The sequence below is a fragment of the Colossoma macropomum genome, unplaced genomic scaffold (assembly GCF_904425465.1).
Source record: "Colossoma macropomum unplaced genomic scaffold, Colossoma_macropomum, whole genome shotgun sequence".
NCBI classification, from domain to species: domain Eukaryota; kingdom Metazoa; phylum Chordata; class Actinopteri; order Characiformes; family Serrasalmidae; genus Colossoma; species Colossoma macropomum.
Genome location: NW_023494801.1, coordinates 10739444 through 10767198, shown reverse-complemented (window position 1 = coordinate 10767198; position 27755 = coordinate 10739444). Strand labels below are relative to the sequence as shown.

Below are 27755 nucleotides of genomic sequence, written 5' to 3'. Positions count from 1 at the left end.
TTTTTACATGCGTTTACACTGCACTCACTGCACTGCACTCACGTTTTTTTCCTACCTGCTTTCCAAAAGCCCCGCCCCCTGCGCAGGGATTGGCTAGTAGTTCACCTTCAAAACCTTCACATGTCAGAGTTTGTTTGCGTCCGTGCACCATGGCAACAGAACAGGCACTCAGGCAGCCCTTTTTTCCCGCCCGTTTTCTGACAAACCCCACCTATACATGTATAGACTAGAGCCTGTCAGTATATATTAATGCCCCGTGGTTATGAACTATGTGAGTTTTAACTAATAGCCAATCAGGACGCTAGAAATTCCTACCAGTCGTATCGCAGCAGGATACGTTTGCCGGAATACGGGTGGGAAAAAAACCCCGAATCCCCTTCACCTGCGGACTGTCAGAACTGAACTCGAGTTTGGCCTACAAGCGGTAGCAGGAATGGCGTGGACAGAGCCAACGCAGCCACAGTTTCAGTCGGACGACTGGTCAAACATCAAAATCGTTCAACAACCAGTGAGTTCCCTTTCTGTGGATAAACAGTAGGATATCTTTAAGCCTGTTGGCTACAAAAAACTTTAATAACTACAGTTAGGCGACAGAATTACTTTATCAATTCACCTAGTACTCTAACTTACTCTAACTAGTTTATTCTAACTAGTTTACTCTACCTTTACTAGTATCCTGTAACTGGTTTACTCTAACTTGTATACTCTACTATAACTAGTTTAACTAGTATACTCTACTCTAACTAGTATACTTCAGCTAGTTTACTCTAAATAGTTTACTCTACTTTAACTAATATTCTCTAACTAGTATACTGTAACTAGTTTAACTAGTATACTCTAATCAGTTTGCTATCTAACTAGTACACACTAGGTAAACTAGTACACTTTACTATAACTAGTATACACTAAATAGTTCGTTCTATTCTAACTAGTATACGCTAACTAGTGTACTATACGCCAACTAGTTTACTCTAACTAGTACACTTTACCTAGTTTACTCTACGGTTACAAGTATTCCCTAACTGTTTTACTCTACTCTAACTAGTATACTCTACTATAATGTATACTCTAACTAGTTTACTTTACACTAACTAGTGTACTCTAACTAGTTTAACTAGTATACTCTAACCAGTTTGCTCTCTAAATAGTACACTCTAGTTAAACTAGTACACTTTAATATAACTAGTATACTCAAACTAGTTTACTCTGACTAGTTTACTCTAATATTACTAGTATTCTCTAGCTAGTTTACTCTACTCTAACTAGTATATTCTACTATAACTAAGATAGTTTAACTGGTTTACTTTACTCTAACTAGTATTCTCTAACTAGTATACTGTAGCTAGTTTAGTCTATTTTAACTAGTATACTCTTACTAGTTTACTCTATTCTAGCTAGTATTCTCTGACTAGTACACTAACCAGTAACCAGTTTAACTAGAATACTCTACTATAAGTAGTATACTTTAACTAGTTTATTCTATTCTTACTAGTATTCTCTAACTGGTTCACTCTACTTTAACTAGTGTACTCTAACTAGTTTGGTCTACTATAACTACTTTACCCTATTCTAAGTAGTACATTCTAACTACTCTAACTAGTTTACACTGGTTCACTCTACTCTAACTAGCATACTCTAATTAGTTTACTCTAACTAGTATACTGTGATTGGTTTACTCTAACGAGTGTACTCTAGCTAGTTTACTAGTATACTCTACTCTGACTAGTGTACTGTGGAACTGTCTTCAAATCATCATTAAAATGGAGAGAATCGATGACTGAAATGGCAGAAATGACTCAACAGATGGAAACAACAACAAGCTAAAAGCTACAGTAGGGTAGTTACATTGTTATCTAGTTTATCTTCTTTTCTCTGGCTGAAACAGTACAAAACCTTGTCTCTCATGTCTGTTTTGTGCTGATTAAAGACCGACTCACTGACCAAAAGAACACTAATGCAAGTTTGGTTGTATTTATTAACCTATAGATCAGTGGCTGGCCATCGGGATTGGCTGATATCACAGGGATTTCTAATGGCCCTACAATGTACTATATTTGTGTAATGAACTGATGAACAAAAGCATGAAAACAATATATGAAATTGTGAATGCTGGCATAAGACAATAAGGCTGAAGGATATTATGCTGCTGTACTGCATATTATGACAAATACCATATTAAACTGAATACAAAAAAAATACAAAAAACTGTGCACATTTGTCATTTTGTTTGTTTATATATGGAAGACAAATATTTAGCCTATTAAAAATGAAGCTAGATGTGTCCTACAAACCAGAGAACTCAGTACTCCTAAGTGAAGCTGTTTCTATACGTCTCTTTTTCCACAGGCTCCTCAGCCTGTAACACTTTTCCAGCAGCTCCCTGCAGCAGTGGCTTCACCTGTGCCCTCTGTACGCCCAGGACACATCAGAGAGGGTATGACACCACACACACACACACACACACACACACACACACACACACACACACACACACACACACACACACTAAAGCCATTTTCTGAAATTACTACAGTAAGGCACTGGAGTCATATTGTCCATGTAACCAGCAAGCAGTGATCTAACTACCAACATTGAATAATAGAGTTAAAATAGAGCCGTTTTATCTTTATTTTGTTGTAAATATTGGTGTAAAAAATCTCATTGTGAAAAAAGTAAAAAAATATATTAATTTAAATATTTATGAATATTTAAACAGATGTGTATTATTTATTCATCAGAATTAGGGGAGAGCATGTTTTGGTCATCATCTCATATTCTTATAGAAACGTCATCTGGCATATATGACAGCAAGTAGACAGATATCCCTCAAAATTGACTTCAAAGAGTTTTATTGTACCACAAAACAGTACAAAAACACACTAATTGTCATTTTACTTATAAACTTTATTATTTTTGTAAATATATGCTCATTCTAAATATGTTGCCTGCAACACTTTCCTCTGTGTTACATCATCTTTCCTTTTAAGAGCGCTTAATAAAATGATATTTCTTGGCTTTGTCATGTTGAAATAAGCATGAACGTCCCTGAAAAAGATGGCAGATAAAAGCCAGCACACATTGCTCTAAAATGTGTTCAGCGTTAATGGTGCGTTCACAGATGTGCAAGTTACCACGTCATGGGCTCTAATACACTCACACACCATGACAGACTCTGGCTTTTGAACTTTACACTGGTAACAATCTGGATGGTCCTTTACTTCTTTGACCCAGAGAACACATATGTCCATATTTCCAATGGGAAAGTTTGACTCGTCAATATATATCAGTTTTATCATGCTGATATTTGCTGTGCTAGTTTATGGTCATAAATACTTTTCCTACTTTTGACAGAGCATCCTTTCACTAATCAGATATTTTTATGGAAAAGTTTGACCGTATTTGAATTAAAGCTGCGGTAGGTAACCTGTAGAAAATAACTATGTCCTGACAGCAGTACATGAAACAGATAATCTGTGAAAAACACAGGCACCCTTTGGCTTCACCTAGTGCTCCTAATGCCATTTGAAAGAATCCACTGTGCCCTAATCAAAACTACCAATCAGAGGCAGATAAAACAAGGGTAAACATCAGAGCGGCCTTTCAGAGGTGGAGGGAACTGATGTTAGGGAACCTTAAAAGCTTCAAATCAGATGCCAAGTCAGCCCCATTTCTCCTTAACATGTAATTACCTCTGCATGATTTATGTTTTATTTGATTTTTGATCACAAAGCTAAGATGTTAATGGTTACAGTAACACTCTGTAGCACATATCATATTACTGTGATGTTGCATTTGGGCTAACGTTAGCTTGTTTCTGATGCTAAGGCTGCTGATTAGCATTGTTTTTTTTTTTTTAAAGTTGCTGAAAACGTCTGTGTCAAGTGCCCAGACAGTCGTATCAGTGTGGTGTTTGTCCTGATGTTTATGTGTGCCTGTGCTCTAAAAGCTAATTATTCTCATAAGTGGTTTACTGCTTATGTAGCACTGTGAATGACATTTCCTGTTATCCCACAAACATCTAACCACTGACATAAGTGTGTGCTAGTTGCCATGGTTGCTAGCCTGGGCGTGCATGGCAGCCTTTTCTGAGGGGAGGGGCTTTGGAGGCAGGGCTGGAGCACAGCGGAGATGGAGGGACCTGGAAGTTGTACTCGGTCAAATTTTTAAGCTAAGACTCTCTTTTCAATCCTACCTACTGCAGCTTTAATCGTGTTTGCACCAATTTCTCAGACATTTTAGCAAACCTGCTGTCTGTTGAAGTGGCATTTGCTTTCACATCACTTTCAGCTGAGTTGTTTACAGATGGTAGTGGCTGGAAACAAAGTTTACGTTTTCAGTTGTAGCATCAAATATATTAAACATATTTAGGAAGAAAACAAAACCTGCTATATTGTGCACCACTCAAAAAAATGACTCAAATTCTGTATTACAGTAATGGCTTAACAGATGCCCTGCCCCATAATGAAAAACAGCCAAAAATGTTGCCCTTAAGCACCATTACAGTTAAGCGAGGCAGACTGGGCTTGGAGAGATTAAAAAACCTTTACTGAATTACATTTTTAATCACTTTGTAATAACATTTTATAAGCTCTTCAACTTTTTCTAAAGTCTCTATGTTCACTTACTGATGTCAAGTATGGCTCAATCCTGCATTACTTCAGTCACTGCGCAACCCACACTGACCTGTCTGAGTGATGTGTACTACGCCCTCAGTGTCTGGGCTTTCCACACACGCACCTGGCAAGTCTGGACAGAGTGAGGGTGACATATATCCTTCTCCAGAAATCTAGGGCAGTGTTTATCCTTTTCATTCTTGTTCACTGGGCCCACACAATGCATCCCTATGGATGCACTGGAGGAGTACACGTGTTTGGGTGAGCTGTGGTATCAGGAGCGTCTGGTCAAACATTGCAGGTCTAATGCTGTGGCTTTTTGTCTCATCGTTTCCTCAAGCCTTCCTTTAGAACAGTGCCTCAACCATGACTCACACTGGGCTCAAAATGATCTCTTAATCACTACTCCCTACCTCAGGAGCACTAGACAGAGCACTGCTGCACGGAACAGAATTCAGCATTCAGCTAAACAATTTCATACTCTAAAGAGATAATTGACTAACAGAGCACTTGTTACTTAACTATTCAATTATTAAGATACTGCTCCAAAATTATAAATGGATCTTGCATTTCCTGAAATCAAAACAAAAAATATGCCAGTTTTGTTCTGACCTGAATCTCAAAGTTGTGTTGGAAGCAATAGCATTATGATACCGTTCCTGATGCCAGAGTCTTGTAGGTTTTGTTGCCCAGTGTGGCCAAAAACCATCCATGTTGGCATGAAATGATTATTTCATTGACAAGCAAAACAGCCAACATTATTTTTTAATTACATGTAGGGGCAGGTGATTGTTCAAATGGCGCTACAGCAAAAACAGACCCACAAAACAACAACAATCACATAATGGGATATTGGGAAAAGTCTAGGTCTACAAGAGTCAGGCAATAAGGGGATTTCGGCTTTGCGACCCACCAGTAAACTCACAAAAGAAGAAGGATGTGACGTAAAATTGACACAAAATCTGGCTACATTTGTGGATTACGTTTGTAGAAAACCCAATTACTGAGATAAAATCTATTGTTGGATTCCTTGAAAACTGATAGCAGCCTTAATCTGATCTAAGAAATCGGAGTATGCTGTTAATATGACCACTTAAATAATAGAATAACTGTCGAAATCCAATAATGATCATAATTGGCTGGGGGCAGGTTTTGTAAATGCACTCAGTGTTGTGAACAGTGACACAATGGCCACTGGGAAATGGTCTGGATTCAGAGGAAACCATGGAAGAGCTTTTAAAGATTAGATGCTGTTATTTTCATAAACATTTTTTTCCAACAAATATCTTTAATTGAAACCTCAGTGCTGTCATGGAGCAGGCAAACTGTGTGCTACTGGTAGCTATCATTTAGCTTTATAAATGAATTATTCATTTAGCAGCCACTTAATTTGCAATACATTAAGAAGAAAGTGAAGCATGTATGACTGTTCATTTTTAACTTGTGCATAATTTACTTGCTTCTATTGTATTAGAGTCTCAACCACTATATTACTCAAAATGTCCATCACTACTAACTTTCTCATCATTACATTAAAGTTTGCCATTTGGTTGCATACGACACAGTGCATTATGGATGTTCCGTTTCCACAAGGGTACATTGTTTGGTACATTACATATTGTTAGATTGTAAATGTGTACTGGCTTTTCTCCAGTATGTTTGATTGCACATTAAACAGTTAGTTTCGGCCACACAAGCTGATTGGTTGAGAAGCGTTCTAACCGTGCTGTTATTTCGCCGTAACATCATAGTTTTTTCACAAACACTGTATCACTCCGCTGAGACGCTGTTGCTAAGCAACGATTTTGATAGATGTAGGAGACGCTCAAGCCATTTGAATGTTTTTACTTCTTATTTTGCGCACAAACAGATAATGGACACTTTTAAGATACATTTGACTGACAGCCGATTTGGTCAGACTGAAGATGAGTCTACACTAAATTCCCAAACTGTCATCACCACTGAGCAACTTTTCAGTCGGCAGCTGTGACAGAAGAAAACATAAACAACCTGGAATTGGTCAGAAATGAACTGAATACCATTCGCCAAACAAAATAGGCTGTGAAATGCTTTACAGACTGGCTGAAACAAAACAACATTAATATTGATCTGGCAAAAAATGACAACACTGAGCTAAACTTGATATTGCGGCAGTTTTATGGCTCAGTCTGTACTTCAAAAGGCGAGGCTTACATCAGACTGTGCAGCGAGTGAGCAGAGTTCATTATTCTGATGTAGCAACAAGCTGCTTGTTAAGGAACTATAATTTGACGGAAGGAACTGCTAACATTAAAATATATTAAACGCCACGGTCACAACTCAATTTATTTATTTCTTACTTTATTTATTTAACTGTTGTATAAAAGCAATGGAACACTCGAGGTTGTGTGTTATCGCAAATAACATCACGGCTGTGATGATCTACGGCACTTGCAGCCATGATGTTATTTCGCGATAACACACAACCTCTCGTGCTCTATTGCTTTATCATCATGAAATGGAATACTCCAAAAATGGTGCAGTACATAGTGAATAGGCCATAATTTTGAATACAGCCTCAGTCTCACACTGCTGAACCCTTTAGTTCAGTTACAGAAGCAAAGACATGCGTGTAGTACTGCTAACATATGGTTTTGCTCCCAGTACAGTAGAGGTCCTTATGTTTAGTCCTGGGCACTGTTTCAGACATTCACTGCCCTGACACATCTGAGCCAGTTTACTAGCTGACTATCACCCTTAGTGATTTGGTTTAGATGTGTACAAAGATTTTCTAAGGAACCAATATGCACACTGAATCGAGTAAATAGTCACTGTCATAACAAGTCTTGCATGTTGAAATTAGTAACTTCACAGAAAAAACATTCTTACTGTCAATGTATGTTAATGTAACAAGAGTGTATTTGTTCATTTCTATGTCACTTTGGATCATTTCTATTGGTCCGTTCATCATTTTCACACAATGTAATGAGCAGCTTGTGTTTTTAATGGTGTAAAAATATAATGAAGTCATGAAGTTCTGATATGATGGTTATGAGGTTTTCACAGTGATAAAATTCAAAGCACTGTTCTTTTTTTGGTAGAATCTCTGATTTCGCTACACTACAGACTACAATGAGCACTACAGACATTTTGTAAAGCGATGATTGTGGCTTTATCACACAGTCTGCCCCACACAACCTAAACAAGTATGAACAGAAAGCACTATCTAGTGGATGCCAGTGGTTATTGCGTCCATCAGTAAGATTTATGAACTACTCTGTCTGCAGCTACAGGTACATTGTGCAGTTTTGTCTGCATTTGCATATATGTTCATTCATTTGTGTATGTATGTGTGTGTGGGTGGGTGGGAGTACAGACCTGGTGGAGTTGATGATGATGCAGAATGCGCAGATGCACCAGGTCATCATGAACAACATGACCATGTCTGCTCTCAGTATGTTCGGCTACACGCAAACGCCTGAGGTAAATAAAACTCACATGCAGATACGAACACAGTGAACATTTAGATTACCAGACAGTTTCTTTAAATGTCTAATTAGTCCAGATTATAAATTAATAAAAGATGCTGTGCAAAATTCAGTGACCACCCTTTATATACACCGATCAGGCATGTCATTATGACCACCTCCTTGTTTCTACACTCAGTGTCCATTTTATCAGCGCCACTTACTATAACATATATACTATAACATAGTACAAACATATATACTATGTTTTTTAGAGGTGATGCACAGTGGGGACCCTAGGAAGGTTGATGTATGTTTTACTTTATAACAGCATGCAGGTCCGGTTACACCAGCTGAGGATGATCCAGAGGTTTACCATCACTACTACCCTTTTGCCCATGGCTTATCTCACCCTGTGTGGATGCCTCCTCTGGGCGAGCCTCAGATGCCTCAGCTCCAGACTATCCCGAGCTTTCAAGACCCCCTTCACCCTCCACACACCGTCCACACTCAACACAGAGACAGGTGAGAGGGCGTACATACACATAACCAAACCAGCCTATAACGGTTAATCAAATGTGACACAAGAAAAAAAATAAGTTAAAATGATTTATGCGCTGCAAAATTACACAAATGCCACTGACTCGACGACAAATGATACAAAAGATACACATTTAAGCAGTTTGTTAGCTAGCTATCACTCTTCTAGGGTTGAATCTGGCACTTTGTGACAAATAGGTAGTGGTAGTTGATTTGAGCTGAGAAGCACTGCTATAGATAATGAAAGCTGTTCATAATATGTCATTTTACAGGAAGCAAAGTAAGTGAAACATGATACTAGAACTTTTGTAAAGTTTTGTAAAAAATAAGGTTGAAAGTAATTTATGCAGTGTGGAAAAACACAAAATGCCATTGACTTGAATACAAATGATACAAAAAATGCATGCATGTTCCATATTAATGTAACACACACACACACACACACACACACACACACACACACACTAACTCATTTGAGTTCTGTTATGCAGAAGACCTGTGCCGCCCCCACCACCTCCCAGCGCAACCGGTACTGTTGGCGCTGACGTCCCTCCTGCTTCAGGTACACACATATGATTATTCCTTCTGCCGTCTGCATAGCATATCCGTGTACTGAAGCCCATTCCTGCCTGGCAGATCGCTTTCCCCCTCTTTTTCTGTATCTTGCAACAATATGTCAACATTTCGACTTAATATCTTGAAATGTGACTTATTTTCTCAAAGATTTGATTCGGGTCCAAAAATATCTGATTTTCTCATTATGTTTTATGCAGAATTTTAACTTTTTATCTTTAGATTTTGAGTTATTGAGACAACCTTTCAATGTACAAAAAAAAGATGCATTTTGAGCACCTCAGTTTTGAGATACTATGTATAAAATCAATTTTCCATGTAAAAAAATCTCTCTCTCTCTTTGTTAGAGTATTATGAAGCAGAAAGGAGGCAACATGGAACAGAAGAGACATAGAACTGATACAAAGTCAAGTCAGATTTACCAGGACCTAAACAATTACACACCGCAAAATAATGCACTCAATTTAAGTAATGCATAGAATTTTTGATGTATATATGGATAGAATATAATATATAATAACACAATTCTGTCTTTCAGTTTACTTACATCTTGCACTAATTGTATATATATATAGTGTATTTCATTCATGTGGGAAGGAGAATCAAGTCAGTTTAATGGATTGTTTTTAACACTACAGTCAATCAGCTGTTGGTGTCAGCAGTACAAACTGCTGCTAAAACCTCACATAGAGTCAGTACAAAAGCAGGCTAGTTAAAAGACCATGCCCACTAAAACATGCATCTTTATCATTCTGGTGTTTGGGAAATATAGATTTTTTTTGGACAAGGGCCTCTTTGTCTTCACATATTAATCATATTAGCCACAGTATATTATTACAGTGATAGTTAGATATATTTAAACACACTTGTTATTTAATGTGAGATTTTAATGAGTAATAAAGGACTCATCATGGCTCTGTTGTACAGTGTCTTCATTCCTCCCACACATACTCAGAATTAAGCAGAATATAACAACATTTCACCAGCAGGTGGTGACATTTACATTCAGATCTAGTAAGTGTTGTAAGCAGTGATCTTCACTAATAACAAGCCACTAATAGTCTAACACACAACAAGCCAACTAGCCTATACAAATAGATATATTGTGAAGTTTAAAAAGGCATTCTTCTCATGACAGTGACTCAGATACACCACTGGCATTTCTAATACAAAGACATTGTGTAATTGACACAAAGCACTGCTCTTAAGAAGCATTGAAAACTGACTGCTAATAAAGGCCCCTTATGGAGAATTTTACACCTGCTAAATGCGATTGAGTGAGTTAGTTAGGTGACACTTTGTTTTGAGTCGTCCTTTTTGAATGAAACAAGCAATGAACTGACTCTCAGTAACATGTCAAAAACATATGAGGGTTAGGATTAGGGTCAGGGTCAGGATTAGGCTCTGTGTTGAGGTTAAGATTAGGGTTAGGATTAGGCTCTGGGTTGAGGTTAAGATTAGGGTTAGGATTAGGCTCTGGGTTGAGGTTAAGTTTAGGTTTAGGATTAGGGTCAGGGTCAGGGTTAAGTATTGGGCAAGGTTGGGCCAAGGTTAGGTTTTGGAAGTAACATATTAACAATATATCTACTTAATGTAAGTAATGTATCAACAGAACATCTACAAGATATTTACTTCAATGTATTCAGATGCTTCACTACTGCTACTTCACTGAAATGTTCGTGATGTGTTACTGATAATCTGTTGAGAGTTTATTAATGATTTACAAAGGGCCACTCCAAATGAAGCGTTACCGTTAGTTACAAGCAAGGTCCATGAGGTCCATAAAACACTAACTAAACAGAACTGCTGTCCATACCCAAAGTCTTTATAAGATAGTCAGTCCACTTGACAGCCATATTGGCAACGTCCCCTGGCAGTTATTTATACAACACCAGGCTCATTGAGAGACCTATAGACCCTTAACCAAAAGCCAAAATTATGTTTTAAAAACACATTTGAAATCAGTGGTTAAATCTGCCAAAAACAGCATAAATAGTTTGTAGCCTTTGGCTAAAATAACACATTTACCTCCAAGCCTCAATTGGTTAATTGGCTCATTTTGTTGAAGGGCGAGACTCTTCCTGTAAACAGACACCATGTTGAGCATTACAAGCTTTCCTATTAATTTTCAACCAGCGACCTCTCTCCTCCTTTACAATAACTCTGCTATAACTCTCATATGAAACCAAATGCTGAGTAAAAATCAGAAATTAAAGCTTGTTCATTGTTGTACTGTTGTTTGTGTTACTGTTAACAGACCCGTTGCGTGAGAAACTATGTCACCACCACACGACCTCTAGAGAAGGAGGTTTCAGACGTACAAGTGGACAGTGGACAGCGAGCTAGAACAGAACAAAATATGGACTAGAAACTTTGAGTGATCAATGGAGCAAACAAAGCTTTATACAAAAGCTTTATAATATACATAATATAATAAACAATCATGAATATTGTAAAACAGATAGTAAAAATGGAATACCGTTGCTTGGTCTGTTCTATGAGGAAAGGAAGTAAAAAGTACATTTACACACATTTACACCTGTGACCAGCAGAGGTCAGTAAGCAGAACTTTAGCTTTGAGGATGAGTCAGAGTTTATAAGTATCCCAGTGTTTCTGTCTGAAATCTGTGTAAGGCAGTAAAGGAGGAGAGAGGAGAAGACGCTGGGGAATAAGAGGTGGGAAGACTGAGATTAGCAGTGGGTAAAATGAGAGAAGGAGCATAAACATCAAAGGAGGAGAGCCAACAGAGTGGGTGAGAGGTCAGAAGAGTGAATATGTTTGACATTTATGTGGCTTTATGTAGAAAAAACAGACATTTTTTTATATTTTCACGTGACCTTTTTTATTCAAATTTTTCTATATTGTGCCCCAGTGAAACACTCGTTGTGAATGGGTGGAGCAAAACACCTGTAGGCTCATTTTTTTGTGGCATAGACCCTTTAATAACATACTAAAATTAATTCTTCTGAATTCTAGATGACATATGTCACACTTACTTGTCTGCAGTTTTAGGTGTCCAACGTGTCCAGCGAAATTACATATTAACAATTATACTCTAATTAGACATGTATTTGGAATAAAAGTGAAACAAATCATGTATTTCCTTGCTAAATCGAGGGAGATATTACCACTCAAATAGGTTTGAAAGAGAGGAAACAGGCCACTAAAATAAAGATAAGCTGTAAGTTGCAATATTTGCTGGATTCACTGTAAATCTGCAACATATGAAGCAATAATGCATTATTTGCATGTATTAGAAGTTCAAACGTATGTATGTAAACCACAGCTGCCGCAGGTGGTATTAAACCCAGTGTAAACCAGTTTACTCCACAGTTAGCTTGATGCTAGTAGAACACTGCAAACCCAATAGGGAAGCTAGCAGGAATTATCGTTGTTGTAACAGTGATAGTTGGATAAAAATAGACTGCTTACAAAGTGAATGGTTAGCCTGTGTTATGCAAGAATGCAATATTTACTCTTTGTGTATCATGATTACATAATGCTCTCACATGTATTGCATGACTAGTCAAGTCTGTAAGGTAAAAGAATGGAGAAGGATACATGCAGTTCTTGCCTGAAATTTTAGGCCAAAATCTTTGTGATTTAATTATTTTTTTACTTATTTATTAAGTTTTTAAGCTTTGCAAGGTCAATGGATGCTTAAGATTAATGGAACAACACTGGACATTTGACATTTCATACTCTATTCAGCAAAACAACGTTGTGATTTTCAGCTGTGCAAAACCTGAAAATTAACTAGCATCTACAAGGAAGCTATTACACACACCCATTTTTGAATTATTGAGAAAATGAATGCAGTCATGGTATTTTGGGTGTTTTCTGCTCTGAGTGTAGGATGGAAGAATTGTTGTTCTACTGAACGGTGGTTTTATTTAAACTGCAAACGTTACTATATCGGTAACATAGTTTAGTACACACACCACACACCATGCAACGTGACAGAGGTTTGGGCAACTCATCAAATGAAATATAAAACTGGTTGATGTGGACAAATAACTGAACAAACCACAAGAGCGACCGAGCGCTCAGGTTTCTCAGAACTTTATGTGTCATTAGGCAGATTTAACCTTTCAAGTCACATGTTGAGTCCAGCACTTCTGTGGGGACAGTGTGTGTGTGATGACTTGTATTGCATAACAGAGTCTGCTGTGATAAAGACACATCTCTCATCACTGAGACACACACACACACACACACACACACACACACACACACACACACACTCTCTCTCTCTCTCTCTCTCTCTCTCTCTCTCTCTCTCTCTCTCTCTCATTCCATATTCCCAGTGTGAGTTTGAGGTGTGGGCCATGGATAGTCTTGCAGAGAATCAGAGGTCAGACTCTGTGTAATCAGTAAATAAACAAACAAACTCGTGCACACACACACACTGGGACACACCTGCCAGCTTACATTTGACACAATAAGTACAGTTATATGCAGAAGTTTAGGCTTGTTTCTAGTGATTTCCTAAGAGCCTATGCCAGCGGTCATCAGGTGTAAGGCAGGAAACTCCCTGGACAGGTTGCCAATCCATCACAGGGAAGACACCCAGACAAATACATCCACATTCACATGTAGGGGCAATTTAGCATCTTCCCCACCAATTGTCAGACTAATTTTCCACCCCTGTATATAAAATCAAGCTGGTTGCAGATAAATTTATACAATAATCACAATATGCTAGTCCACAGTTACAGGTACCTCAGTCCATTATGTTTGATGTTATGATGGCTAACTAGAGTAGACTTAGTAGATATAAAATGACACTGAACATTAAGGCACCAGTAATTACCAGTAATAGTATCATCACACTATTCTGAACATAATGCCTCTGATCTGAGATCAGCCATCTAGCTTAAAATGACTTTGTGAATTCCACTTTAAGTTCCAAGTAGCTTACATCTTGTTTTAAAGGGCTCATTTCATGGAAAACAAAATTTTCCTATTTTTTTAAATAAATGATTGTGACGTCATATGTAAACATTGTTCAAGTTTTATCTATGCAAACACAAATCTAGTATAATGTAATTTTAATGACTACATTTCACAAACACTTTCTTGGCGTTACTAAGGGCAATTCCTTCCTAAAGTAAATGGAAATAATCACATTTAGGAGTTCAGTGATAAGAAACTTCAAAGGGAAACAACTGTTTAATATGTACATTATACAATATTCTGTTTTCCTAGGAGCCATTTTGGTTTAAAGGGCCTTAGTAATGCTGTAGGATGTAGAATGTAAACATTGTTGAAGTTTTATATGTGCCACTCACTCCTGAGTCCATATGAACTTTCAAAGGTAAACGCCTGCTAAATATGTACATTAAACATTCTGTTGCCATCTGTTTTGGTCCATTTGGTAATGATCTGATGTCTGATTTTATTTATTGTGCATTTCTGCTGATTGTTTACATGTTATTTTTGGGTGAAGTGTTGCTAAAACTCTGCTTTACCAGCAGTGTGAAGAAGTAAACTCTTAACATGACTGATTAAGTGTGTGTGTGTTTGTGTTTATGTGTGTTGTCAGGGGCTGACAGACATATCTGTTACTCTGGTTATATAAGAGCTCTGCTGGGCACTTTGTTGATATGAGGATACACATGTGCGCATGCCTCATTCTGTTTAATACCCAAATGAAAGATCCCTTATGGCCTTCTCTCGGGTCATGTATCATTTACACCAGTGGTCTCCAGCCCTGGTCCTTGAGAGCTATCCTTCCTGCAGAGTTTGGTTCCAACCTGTATTCATAAGCATCCCCACCCCGTACTTAACTCCAATACATCTGATCAGCCAATCAGGGACATGCGAAAAGGTTGATTAGCTTTGCCAGGAGTGGTAAATTGTGGTTGGAACTAGGTTTCGCAGGAAGGCAGCTCTCCATGATCAGGGTCTGAGACTGATTTACATGAATGGCCTTCATTATGTGAAAATGTGTCAGTTAACAGTCAATATACAGTAAACCACTCTTCATTCATTTAATTTCTAATAAACAGACATCAAGTATGCTATTCATTCAAGTAAGTTATTCATTTGTCAAGAAAAATCACACAGAGTCCTTAACATTTTACCTTTATCACAGCGTCTGTTCTTTTCAGGGCTCTTCCTGTCAGATTTTCAAAGAAATCTGCAGGGATATTTTTCACACCTGCAAAGTTCAGTCTTAGAAGTTGGTTAAATTTTTTGCTTCTAATAGTCCAAGTAATCCCGTGGTATTGAGGTCTGGACTATGGTGTGGTCAGTTCATCATCCTGAGAACACCAGCAGCTTCTATGTTTTCTTCTTTTTTTCCATTTTTCCTCAGTAACCAGCAACCAGGTTCATAATTAAGTCCAGTTTTGGAAACTCCTGTTTTTTGTTTTTTAAAACTCACTTTTATTTGACTTTTGCTTTCCTTATGCTGTGGATTATCGTATCTACTCAGAAATATCTCCTGAAAATGAATAACTCGTAAATGAATACATTTTCACTGGATAGTACTATACTTATCAATCAAACTCTTTATCTGCAAAACTTATAAAGTGTAGAATAGTCACTTTTGTAAAGTAAAAAAAAAAACTGATGATCATAAACACTAAACATTGAAGAAAAAAGTGTGTGTGTGTGTGTGTGTGTGTGTGTGTGACAGAGAGAGAGAGAGAGAGAGAGAGAGAGAGAGAGAGATGTGACATTTGTGGGGGAATAGAATGAAAGAACACATAGAAAGAATGAGAACATTCAGGATTAAGAGATCAGAGGGAGAGTACATCTCTTCCTGTCCCTCCCTTCAGTACAAATTCTGTTAATTTAGTTATTAATATCTATTAATATCTTCCCTGTACAGAAATAATGAGACACAGGATTACACAGAGACAGCTCTGATTACAAACAGCCAGGTTGTATGCTTTAATTAAAGGTGCTTGTGAGTTTGAGTTTGGGGGGCGGGTGGGGCGGGGGGGGTGCCGGGGGTATGGGTACAGCATGTTCAGTAAGACGCTGTTAGCACAAATCTCATAAAAGAGCTATGAGTGATGCAGCAGACAGCATGTGCTGGAGATTTTTCTTTCCCACTCACGCTTTACCAGAAGCATTACTTCATCAGCGGCAGGCGAATGAAAGTAAACACCATCCAACACTACTATTAATAGTGTGTTAACATAATGCTTCATGTGTTCTTCTGCAGGAGCTTCTCGCTGTTTAGTGTAGGTGCTGTAATGTGATTGAGCAATATTCATATCCATAAAGTCTTTTTTTTCTATTTCTGTATTTACAGTATTACTGAATTGACCTGTCTATGCTCCGCTCACAAATCTGTTGTTTTGTTGCTACTGTTGCGAGGTTACAAAACACTGGCAAAAATCCCACTGAACACTTTGAGAAACTGTAGCACTTAGTTTTTTTTTAAAATGATGTTTATTTTGTACATGTGTGGTATGTATATTGTACAGGTTATTGTGTTATCAAGCTAATGCAAGCATGATGAAACTTTGACTTTTACAACCTGCTTACAATCAGATAGCTCCAACAGCACAGTCCAGCTCAGCAGCGTTATACACAGACTCTAAACATACTGTACTACAATATCTATAAAGCCTGCTCAGCTGATCTTTCACAGCACAGGAGCTGTGAAAGGACACATTCGTGGGCAGGACATGGATTGGTCAGTTAATAGATAAACCTCATCTTGAACCTGACCTGTATTCACAAACCATCTCAGAAGCGAGAGTGCTGATCTAGAATCACAAAAACTATTATAAATACAGAAGAATCTGATCTGAGATTAGTCCTCTAACTCAGTTGATTGCAAAAAATAGATATCTGCATTTTAATTCATTTTCATAAATCACATTTTTTGTTGTGCATTCCAGGTAATATCAGTCAAACTGCTGTTGGGTTGTTTTGATTAAGAAAAAGTAACTCAACAAAATACAACTTTTCATTTCATGTATGGTCGGAGTTAAACAACATTTAATAGATATAAGTTTCTTTGAAGTGCAATATTCAACCTTCTTTAACATAAAACAAGCAGGTAAAAATCTGGAAATTGCAACAAATACAGTCCATTATTGTTCAGCACACCTCGGGAAAATCCTTAGGCTGCATCTTAAATGGCTCACTGCTCCCTATATAGTGCACTATGTGAGCTATGAAATTTTGGCTTTAACACCCTAATATTGCACTTTATGTCCAGTATGGAAGTCCACAGTGGCTCTTTGTTAGACACACTGTGCTCTGTCTAGATGCAGGAGTCATTATTTTAAGACCTACGTGCTGCGCTTTGTAGGGAGAAGGAAACCATTTCAGTTTCTGTCTAAAACAGTTCACAGCAGTGTTGCGACGCCTGACCCAAATACTGCGCACTGATTGACTGAACAGATTTATCAGGTTCTGCTGGAGAACAGCGCTGACGTTTCACTGTTTCTGCTGTAAACGTGAACTTGCAATGCCTTGACAGTGGACAATAACAGCTTTTGTGACAAAACGTGTTAAGGGTTCAGAATGTGCTGTGTGTTCAGAATAACTCAGAAAGCTGTTTTTTTTAAAGGATGGTGTTTACCGTTTTTGCAAATGAACTATTCAATTGTTTACTACCCAGTCCATTCAGTACATATATGGGAAAGTAAGAAGCAAAAGCATCCTGTTCTGAAATCAAGACATTTATATGTATTTGCCTACTTTATATCTCAGCCCATTCCTGTTAAAGGAATTGTTCAGTGAAAAATCAAATTTGCCCAATTTTTCACTTACCCCAAATGTAGTCAATCAGCTAAGACATGTTTGGAATCCAACTTCTGTGTCTTTAGTTTAGAACTGGAGCTACAAAACTAACATTGCTGACAAACACTGGAGCTCATTTGTCACCCAAATAGCCCAGATCATTTGTATAAAAACACATCCCCAAAACTTCTCTCAAACCGCTTCCAGGTGTTTATTAAAGATGCACTCCAACTCCTGAGTAGTCTGTGGTCTAAAGTGGCTGCCTGCAGTTTTGTTCATTTTTATAGTTTACAGTAAGTCATACTGTGTCCTAAACTACACTGACAAGTCTTTGCAACCTTAATGAAGACCTGGATACAGTTTGAGTGGTTAAAAGACATTTTGATGATGTATTTTTACAGAAATTATTAGGGCTATTTGGGTGACTACTGAGTTCTAGTGCTTGCTAGTAATGTTAGCCTCACTGCTAAACACAGTTCTGAGCTAAAGAAGCAAAATTTGGACTCCAGACACGTCTCAGATAATCAATTACATTTAGGGTAATTGGAAAACTATGTTTGCAGCAGCAGCCAAATGACAAACATTAAGAGTATTCAGGTATTATGAGAAGTTCAGATTTTTCTTCTCATTTTTCATCTCTGTTGTTTTCATGTCTTTATGCACAACTATAGTTATCACAGCATTAAATTAAAATTAACCTCAGTTGAGAAATGGAGGCTACTTATCCAATGCCAACTTTTTAAGTAAAGTGAACTGTTAAAGAAAGACTATTGAAGGTCTGTCATGCTAACTACCAAGCTGGCAAAAATAAAAGGGAAAGATGCCAAAGGACAGCCAGTCCTGCTCTCTCATTCCATTCGTGCCTTCATCTCCACTCTCCCCAACTTGTTTTCCATGATAAGCTTCTAATATCAATGAGCCTACAGTTTATGACAGCTGGACTCGGTGACCATTGTTTGAAAAGGCAATGCGGTGGCCTGCGTGTATGATATATGATAATTCAGTTTATACAGTGAGTGTTTGTACTATTTCAGGGCTAAAGCACCTGTTTCTCCCAGTAGACTTAATACCCCACAGAACAGCTGAGAAAATCTGAATGACCCCATTTTACACATTCAACTCATTTCTGTCTGTCTGCATTGTCAAATGCTTTCAGCATATTTTGAGCATCACTGTAACCTCTTGAAGATAAATTCCATTGAGTTAAAACAAAAAGATAAGGGTAAGATGTTAATAAAGTCATCCAGAGTCAGAATAGTTCACAGTACTGATATCTGAAGAGGTTTATGTCTCTATAAATCACCTGACAGAAAGTTATTATATGAAATAGATATGAATACACTACCTGAGGCCTGATATGTTGTTCTATGATAGTTTGAAGGTGAGCTTTTGGGCTTGAACTCTTTTTTCTTTAAACATTCCTGGTGAAGAGGTACTTGCAGGGTGTTCTAAGGCAAATCGGTCCCCACAGAAATCTTCTATTTTATCATTATTAACATTACAAAAAATGAGACTTTATTGAAAAGACATGTGTTGGGTCACTGGTCATTTTGGATAGTAAATAAAATTGCTATATTTGTGTTGTAAATATTGCAACCCCTGGTTCTTATCAGCACCACTGTAAAGAAAACAGAGTTTTTCTACAACGAACCATTTCACATCAAACCACTCTGAATGACTTTATTTGTGTTGCAGCCATTAAATTATGCACCCTAGAACAATTTACATATTTTGTTAATTTTTAAGTTAAAAAAAGTCCACACGTCCTGTACAGAGAACATACCTCTGCACTGTTTAATGCAGAATTACTGTTTATTTGCTGAATTTAACATACTGAGAAAAAGTAAAACACATAATGTAAATATGTAAAACTACACTATATGGACAAAAGTATTGGGACACCTCTTCTAATTATTGAGTTCAGGTGTTTCAGCTACACCCATTGCTACCAGGTGGATCAAATTAAGCACATAGCCTTGCAAATTCGATAGACAAACACTGGCAGTAAAATGGGTCATACTGATGAGCTCAGTGACTTTAAACATGGTACTGTCATAGGATGCCACCTCTGCCACAAGTCAGTTTGTAAAATTTCTGTCCTGCTTGATCTGCCCCTGTCAACTGTAAGTGCTATTACTGTGAAATGAAAGCGACACGTCATGATAATTCACAGAGTGGGGCTGCCGGGTGCTGAAGCGCACAGTGCCTATCCTCTATTGAATCCCTCACTAAAGATTCCAAATTGCCCCTGGAAGCAACATCAGCAAAAGAACTGCACATTAGGAGCTTCACTAAATGGGTTTCCATAGCTGAGCAGTTACAGACAAGCCTAAGATCACAATGCCAAGTGTTGGGGGGAGTGATGTAAAGCACACTGCCTCTAGACTGTGGAGCAGTGGAAACACATTCTGTGGAGTGACGAATCACACTTCTCTATCTGGCAGTCTGACGGGCGAGTCTGTGTTTGGTGAATGCCAGGAGAACCCTGCCTGCCTGACTACACTGTGCCAACTGGTTTTGTGGAGGAGGGATAAGGATATGGAGTAGTTTTTCAGGGGTTGGCTTAGACACCTTAGTATATTATATTATAATAATAATAATATATTATTATTAACATAAATATTAATGTTTCAGCAGACCAAGACATTTTGGACAAATCTATGCTTCCAACTTTGTGGGTACAGTTTAGGAAAAGACCCTTTTCTGTTCCAGCATGACTGTGATCCAGTGCACAAAGCAAGGTCTATAAAGGCATGGCTGGCTGAGTTTGGTGTGGAAGAAATTGACTGGCCCATACAGAGACCTGACCTCAACCCCATCATACACCTTTGGGATGAACTAGAATGGAGATTGTGAGCCAGGCCCTCTCATCCAACATCAGTTTCTGACCTCTTTTGACTGAAACGGCAAAAAGTCCCACAGACACACTCCAAAATCTTGCAGAAAGCTTTCCAGAAGAGTGGAAGCTGTTATAGCTGCAAAGGGGGGGACGAACTCCATATAAGTGTGAAACTTAGTAGTTCCCTGTAGACTGTGTTAATAAAACATACAAATTGTTCAGGAGCGTTCAAACTATTGCATGTGACTGTATTTCATAATAGCTTCTGAATAATAAACATAAATAATCTATAAGATTGAAGATTAATAATGGAATAATAGGGTGGAAAGGGTAAAATGTGTATTTTAACACATAAAAAAGGCCTGAAGCAGTGTGTAGTTTTAATGTCATTTATTAATGGAATCAGTACATTAAACAGCTCAAAAACAGTGCAAGACCACTATCAGTCTCAAACCCATGTTTTGTTAGTTATTTCTGAGTTATTAACCAGTGAATGTGAATAAACAGCTGATAAACAATGCAATTACATTTTAACAAAAGTAAAACATTTATCTCTTTTCTCTGAACACTGAACAGACTCAGCATTCTTTACTGCTGAACTTGAAGGATGGCTAAGATATATCTGAACCTGACTCTCTCTCTCTCTCTCTCTCTCTCTCTCTCTCTCTCTCTCTCTCTCTCTCTCTCTCTCTCTCTCTCTCTCTCTCTCTCTCTCTCTCTCTCTCTCTCTCTCTCTCTCTCTCTCTCTCTCTCAGGAGAGACTGGCATATGAAGATACGTTCTATACTCAGTACTGTCATACAACTGCAAACCAACCAGAACAATACTCAAAGACTCCAGCTTTCACAAACCTATAGCTATTTTATACAGGTTTTTTTTACAGTATCTTCCTAAGAACATGCTGTACCTCTCTCTTCCTCTCATTCTCTTTCTCACATTTAAAAACAGCTTTACTTGAAGCATACAACTTGCTTCTATCTGACTAGAGGTTTCTCTTTAATCAATAGATACTATTTACAGCTCAGATCCTCTATACAAAATCACTTGCAAAAATTTGCAACATCAACAACATCAGTCTCTAACAGGGAGGGAGCAGTTAAAGCTTCTACTGCTTTTGTCTTCTATCTACATTTGCAGTCTCTCTTTCTTAACACTGTTTCACAGTTCAAAAAAGTCCATACATTCTTTGCCTCAGCTCCCTCTCTTTCTCTTTCTTTCTTCCTGCTGTCGCACTCTCTCTTCACCCTCTCTGGGCCTCCTGGGACATGGACCTGCCCAGTGTTCTGGGCGCTTTGGCGAACTCCATGCGGATTGGTTTGACAGGTGGCAGCTCTTTGGTGATCTCTTGGATGTCCCGCTTGTCTGGGCATGCTCCGCTGGGGGCGTAGGCGGGGATGAAGTTCTCTGGGGTGTGGGGGGTGCCGCGGCCCAGCCTGACCCCTAGCTCGGCTGGTTTGAAGATGGGCAGGGGGAGGGTGTTTCTGAAGGGCAGCAGCTGGTGCTCCCGAACGCCCGACTCCAGAGTGCCCACTCTCCGCACACCTGATGGGCATGACTGGGTGAGGGGGCGGGCCTGCCAGTAACGGGACATAGACTCCCGCCGAGAATCGTCTGACATCACCATGGACTGGCTACAGAGAGGAGCATAGGAGAAAAGTGATTAACCCCTTTAGGGTTATTACTGAGCGATTCAGGCTTATAAGGTTATAAGGAGTGTTTCAGCCCATACTGCTTTTTTAATGAGGCACAATTTAAGGCAGCCAATCAGAAGAGAGGTGATTTAAATATGTCAGTCCCAAAGACACTGTAATAAAAAAAAGCCTAGTTAATTGTAAAGGCTAATGAGAGGTAAAAACTAATTAAGACTGTTTTAGTTACATAACCCACACAACCATCCTCAGGGACCTCAGGAAAAAACTAAAGTGCAAAAAAAAATGTAGGATATGGGCCTTTTAAGCACAGATCAAGTGGTTTGTATTCTATTCAATGTAATTACTGAGTAATAAACCATAGGTTGTGCTTAGTCTGGGATTTTAAGAGGTTAAGGTTGAGCTGTTTGTTCTTAATGACTGCCATACATCTTTCTCAAGGCTACTGCTTCTTATCTGAATATGTTTGGAGGCCTTTAGGTGCCAAAGTTTTAAGTTTTACGTCTAGAGGAAAGAAAACGGAATTCCTAAGATTGAAACTAGATGCAGATTTATAGTTTTGGATTAAAGAAGAAGAGAGAATTAAAGAAAGTTTGTCATTAACATTAAGAGAATTAAGTATCTGGTGTCTCAACACTTTAACTCCTTAAACTGCAGGCTTATTATTCGGCTATTAATCTAATTAAGCTTTCAACTCAGTAACCAGTACAAATGATTTTGTTTGAAACCAATTAGTAAGTTGTTCTGAGAGCGAGCAATCGGTTTTGTGGTGTTTAAAGCTGAAGTTAGTTGTGTGTGGGTGGGTGAGGGTGTACTCACCGGTCCTCGTGCTGTGTTTTCATGTTGACGCTCTGCCAGTCGGCGCTGTAGCTTTCTCTCTTGGAAACATTCTCCTCTCTCACACTGCAGCTCAGCTCAGCTCCGACCACACAGCCACCGCGCTTCTCCAGCACTGTGCACACCTGCATCTTCAACCTGGGTGTTTCTACCTGTTAGTCTAAGGGATCTCTGTCTTCTCTTGAAGAGGCTTTTCTGGCTCTGATTCTTTCTCTGAAGAGAATCTTTGGTTTGCTCTTTCGACCCTTCGCTCGATGTGTGAGTGCTCTTTCAGTGAATGAGTGAGAGGATGTGAGTGCCTGTCTTTTATACAGCCTCTGATGCTATTTCCACTCGATGGCCTCACTCCACAGTCTGTCTGTGCTGACACCTGATACTCTCACTCATACTCACACACTGTGTGCTGGAACAGGACAGCGGTGGTTCAGAAATTCCCCCGATGCCTGAAAATGATCCCCACAACACACACACACACGTTACCCAAACCAGGGGAATTCTGAATCCGGTGCTCTGGGATGCTTAGCCAGTCCAAATTCATTCTGTTCCAGCACTAAACATGCTTGAGACAGGTGGTCAAGCGCTGATGATTATATTACTACACGTTGCAATTGCAATATATAGTACTCTGCGATAGACCCTCCATGTATATAATTTTCAGTCACAGCATCCACCGAGTATTCAAATATTTCTGAGGAGGTGATATAGAAGATAATTCACCTGCATAACGAAGATGAAAGTTACAGGAAAAAAGGAAAAAAAAAAACAAGTTTTGAAAAACTGGATTTCAAAAAATTAATAACTCAACCAGTTTGCAATGAAGTCCCTGTAGTTACTGAATAATAATCCTTAGTATTTAATAAGCCTGAGAATTTTAAGGAGTTAAAGGATACAGACCTGGTAGTCCATCCTTCCACTGTGAGAAGACAACTCAACACTATGACTCTGAAAGAATGTGTAGCTGACAAGAAGCCGGTACTGATAAGAGGAAAGAAGATCTGCAATTCAAATAAAGAAGCTGCTGACCACCCCAGAGTCCAGACCTTAACATCATTGAATGTGTTTAGGATTACTTGGATTGTGAGAAACAGAAAAAGCAGCCAACTTCTAAGACAGAACTTTGGACGTGTGGAAAAATATTCCTGCAGAATTCCTTGGAAAACTGAAAGCAAGTCTCCTGAAAAGAATGGAAGCTGTAATAAAGGCAAGGTGTGGGACAATATATAAAGGCACACAGCTGAATCCTTGACATGCTTAGCCCTTAGAATTAAAGAGTAAGTGCTGTCATTTTGATGTAGTGTATAAATGTAATTGCACAATTACTTGAATGAATTATGTAGTTTGCTTAAGTACGTTCAAATGTTTGGAATAACTAGTCACTGGTCACTAAAACATATTCCAAAATGGTTTATCAAGACATAAAGAGGTTAGTAACTGATAAAAAATGACCATAAATCTATATTTGTAGTAATTTCTTAAAACATTTTCTGCCTGAACTTTGACCACCACTTTCTAAATATGCGCCATTCTGAATGTGAATTTCTGTTATTTTAGAATCCTCTACTACTGTTCAACTTCTAAGACACATCTTCACTTTTCACACTTCTTACTAGTTAGCTGAGTATTATTTTATACATGTACCTGCAAGAAAATGATTTATGTTATATAAAATTGAAAGCGATTCCAAACTTTTCTTCTTTACTGAGACATTTGTTTTTACATTCTGCAAAACAAGACTGTAAGTACAACAATAACTTTTCATCAATCTGAATTCATTATAGCTCATTTTCTACTAACAAGAACAAATGTGGCATCGACTGAAAGTTTGTTCTTGGTTTGTTTCAAAAAGCTATAAGTAAAAAATAAGTCACATAACATCACTACATTTTAGTGATCAGTGATAATTACGGCAACGTCCAAGGCTTAATGGTTGGCCTGTGTTATTTTGATCAAAATTATTTATGTTTGTTGATCAATATGCTGATTCATCCAAACACTCACTGGAACTTATCTGGAACTTCTGAGATTTGATAACGATATTCCATATTTGTGTTTTGTAGTTATTTGCATATTGCAGCTTCTTCAATATCAGCAGTATTTTAATGAACACTATTGTCTGCTGTCCATACCCATGCAGCCACTATTGGCACCATTGTTATCATCACAGTGGAAGCACAGAGACCCAAACATAACCCCAGTCACAAACCCCACCCTGCCTGGGCTCTTTAACAGCTCTTATGGCTGCACCGGAGCTTCAGGGCCAGGCTTCACTAATGTGGAAACTCAGATGAGTGATAGCCAACATGGAAACTATTTTAGTCCTCTGTCTGTTGTGCTTTTGTCGCTGTTGGGGAGACACAATTACATTCGAAGAGTTACTGCACGTTTGAGAGGAGAGAACCAGCTTGTGGAATCACAGCTCTGGAAAAAACAAGACACATGAGGGGCTACAAAAGATTAACAGCTAATCGTAAGAGCAAATGCTTAAGCCTTTTAACTACCTTTCCTAATTTGATCAGTTGCAGCATTTGCTGGGGCTTCAGAGCAGCTGATTTACAGGACGAAGAGAGGAATTGCTGAAATGCTTGCTAAGGTCTTTCATGACGTTTTAAATCAGGAACTGATTTCATCAAGAACTTGTAACAAATGCTAAATAGAAGTAGCTGTATGTGCTTTGTAGGCCTCATTATGAGGTAGCCTGTATTGTTAAGGTAATTATCAACCCTCACAACTCTAATCTCTAATTAGGTTTGGCTGGAACAAACTTAATTTGAGATCAGAGCTGTGATTCCAAGGATTCCAAAGATTCTCAGAGTAAAAAACCAAACTTTGTATCCAGCACCTACTGCCTAAAAACAATTCAGCCAAAAAATGAGGCAAGTTTAAATGTTACAACTAACCCCTGCAGGTGTTGTTAATTGAAAGAGACTGAGGTGCTAGTTGCTAAATGTCTGCTAAATCAACACAAAATACAATTAATTCAGTAATTATATGCTGTTTGAATCTGACAAGGTTTCCAACCTGAGTACAATAAATATGTTTATCAGAACATAGATGATTAGTGAAAATCAGCTGTGTAAAACAACTTTGTTTTGAAGAGCTGATATCAGAACAGTAACATCGAAATATATCTCACATACACGTGTTTGACATTAACAGTATGTTTTTGATGAATCTGTGCATAAAAATTATCTGTATTAAATTTATATGGAGGATTACAGACTTGTTTAGTTTAGGAGGCTAAACTTGCCATGCGAAGGCTGTATTTTTGCCTGACTAGCTCTCACTGTAAGAACTAGCCAGGATAAGATAGTGATTAAAAGGAGTGAATTCTGTGATGTACACACAACTCAGTAATGGAAAAACACATGATGAAAAGTTACTTTTAAGGTTTGAAAACAGGATCTTTGTTAGGTTGTTAGGTTGCTGTCAAAGCTCAATGTGGCATTTTTCTGTAATTTTAGTGCACAATTTCAGTCTATTTGCTGAGTTTAACATATTGGATAAATAAATAAAATGAAAAAATATACCATAACTTTGTGTAGCCATCACATTTAAAAATACAATATTTTCAACAGGTGGGTAGCGATATAAAGTCAGCTTTCCAAGCTGGAGGTCAACACATTTTTTTCTTATTATTTAATACTGAACTGGATTGTTTCTGAATGTTCGTGTCCAACTACAAAGAGTCAACTGAGGACCACTGCAACTGGCAAGACAGTGTCTACTATTATAATAATTAAGATGTTTTTTCTTGAACACTGTAATAAAATGTACAACAGATGAAGCGGTTGTGCTAGAACCTTACTGGGGCCTCAAATCCCCAAATTTGGACTCAAGAGTCCATTATATGTATGTACATGGAAATGAAAAGTGAAATAGTCACAGTGTATCTATAGTGAGAAGCTAAGGGTGAGTCTATGTGACATTGAGTTTCAGTCATTGGTATGACTTACTGCACTGCTGACAGATGTTGAAGACAGCCAACTTCTCAGGTTACGCACACACACACATCTCTGTCCTTTACTGCGACTCTCTCCCTGACACACAGGACGAATAAAGGAATTGATGTCACTAACGCTCGTTCTGACAGCTCAGCACACTGTATGGTATGGATATGGTATGCCAGTCATGAGTTACGCAACCAGGATGTTCCCTCCAGTGACTTGTACTCAGAGAGATGATGTTCACTTACAGCCCACCATATACAATTTCTGTTACAGTAAGTTTGGACATCACAACAAGCTGCAAAAAAACAAGTTTCAAAAACAAAGTTCTTACCTTTACACCAACCATAATTATACAGTACCGTAATTATAAAATTGTACACATTTAAAAGGCCTAAATTCCTCTACATCCTGTTGTTTACTCCAAAAAATAACTGAATAAAAACAGCTTTCATTCAGTTTCTTTATTATATCTACTGAACATCAGAAGTCTTTCAAACAAGCAACATACAAGACATGATTAAATACATTTACCCTTTGATTAGTGTACTGACTGACTGATTTAATCAATGATCACATCAGAAGCATTAACACTACATGT

The 27755-nt window shown here is 38.1% G+C and overlaps 2 protein-coding genes across 2 annotated transcripts; one reads left to right on the top strand and one right to left on the bottom strand.

Annotated features, from left to right (window-relative positions):
• The first annotated feature begins 173 nt into the window (after positions 1 to 173).
• LOC118821562 (proline-rich protein 29-like) lies at positions 174 to 9653 on the top strand. Its single transcript, XM_036590233.1, has 6 exons — positions 174 to 508; positions 2347 to 2434; positions 7969 to 8075; positions 8391 to 8584; positions 9091 to 9161; positions 9520 to 9653. Exons 1-6 carry the CDS (start codon positions 434 to 436, stop codon positions 9564 to 9566), a joined length of 582 nt encoding a protein of 193 aa, XP_036446126.1. The 5' UTR covers positions 174 to 433; the 3' UTR covers positions 9567 to 9653.
• A 12292-nt stretch (positions 9654 to 21945) lies between these two features.
• Positions 21946 to 23496, bottom strand: LOC118821679 (titin-cap (telethonin)). The gene is made up of 2 exons (XM_036590400.1): positions 23193 to 23496; positions 21946 to 22355 (listed from the first exon to the last, which is right to left on the bottom strand). The coding sequence occupies exons 1-2, from the start codon at positions 23339 to 23341 to the stop codon at positions 21965 to 21967; spliced, it is 540 nt and encodes a 179-aa protein (XP_036446293.1). The 5' UTR covers positions 23342 to 23496; the 3' UTR covers positions 21946 to 21964.
• Positions 23497 to 27755: the final 4259 nt, after the last annotated feature.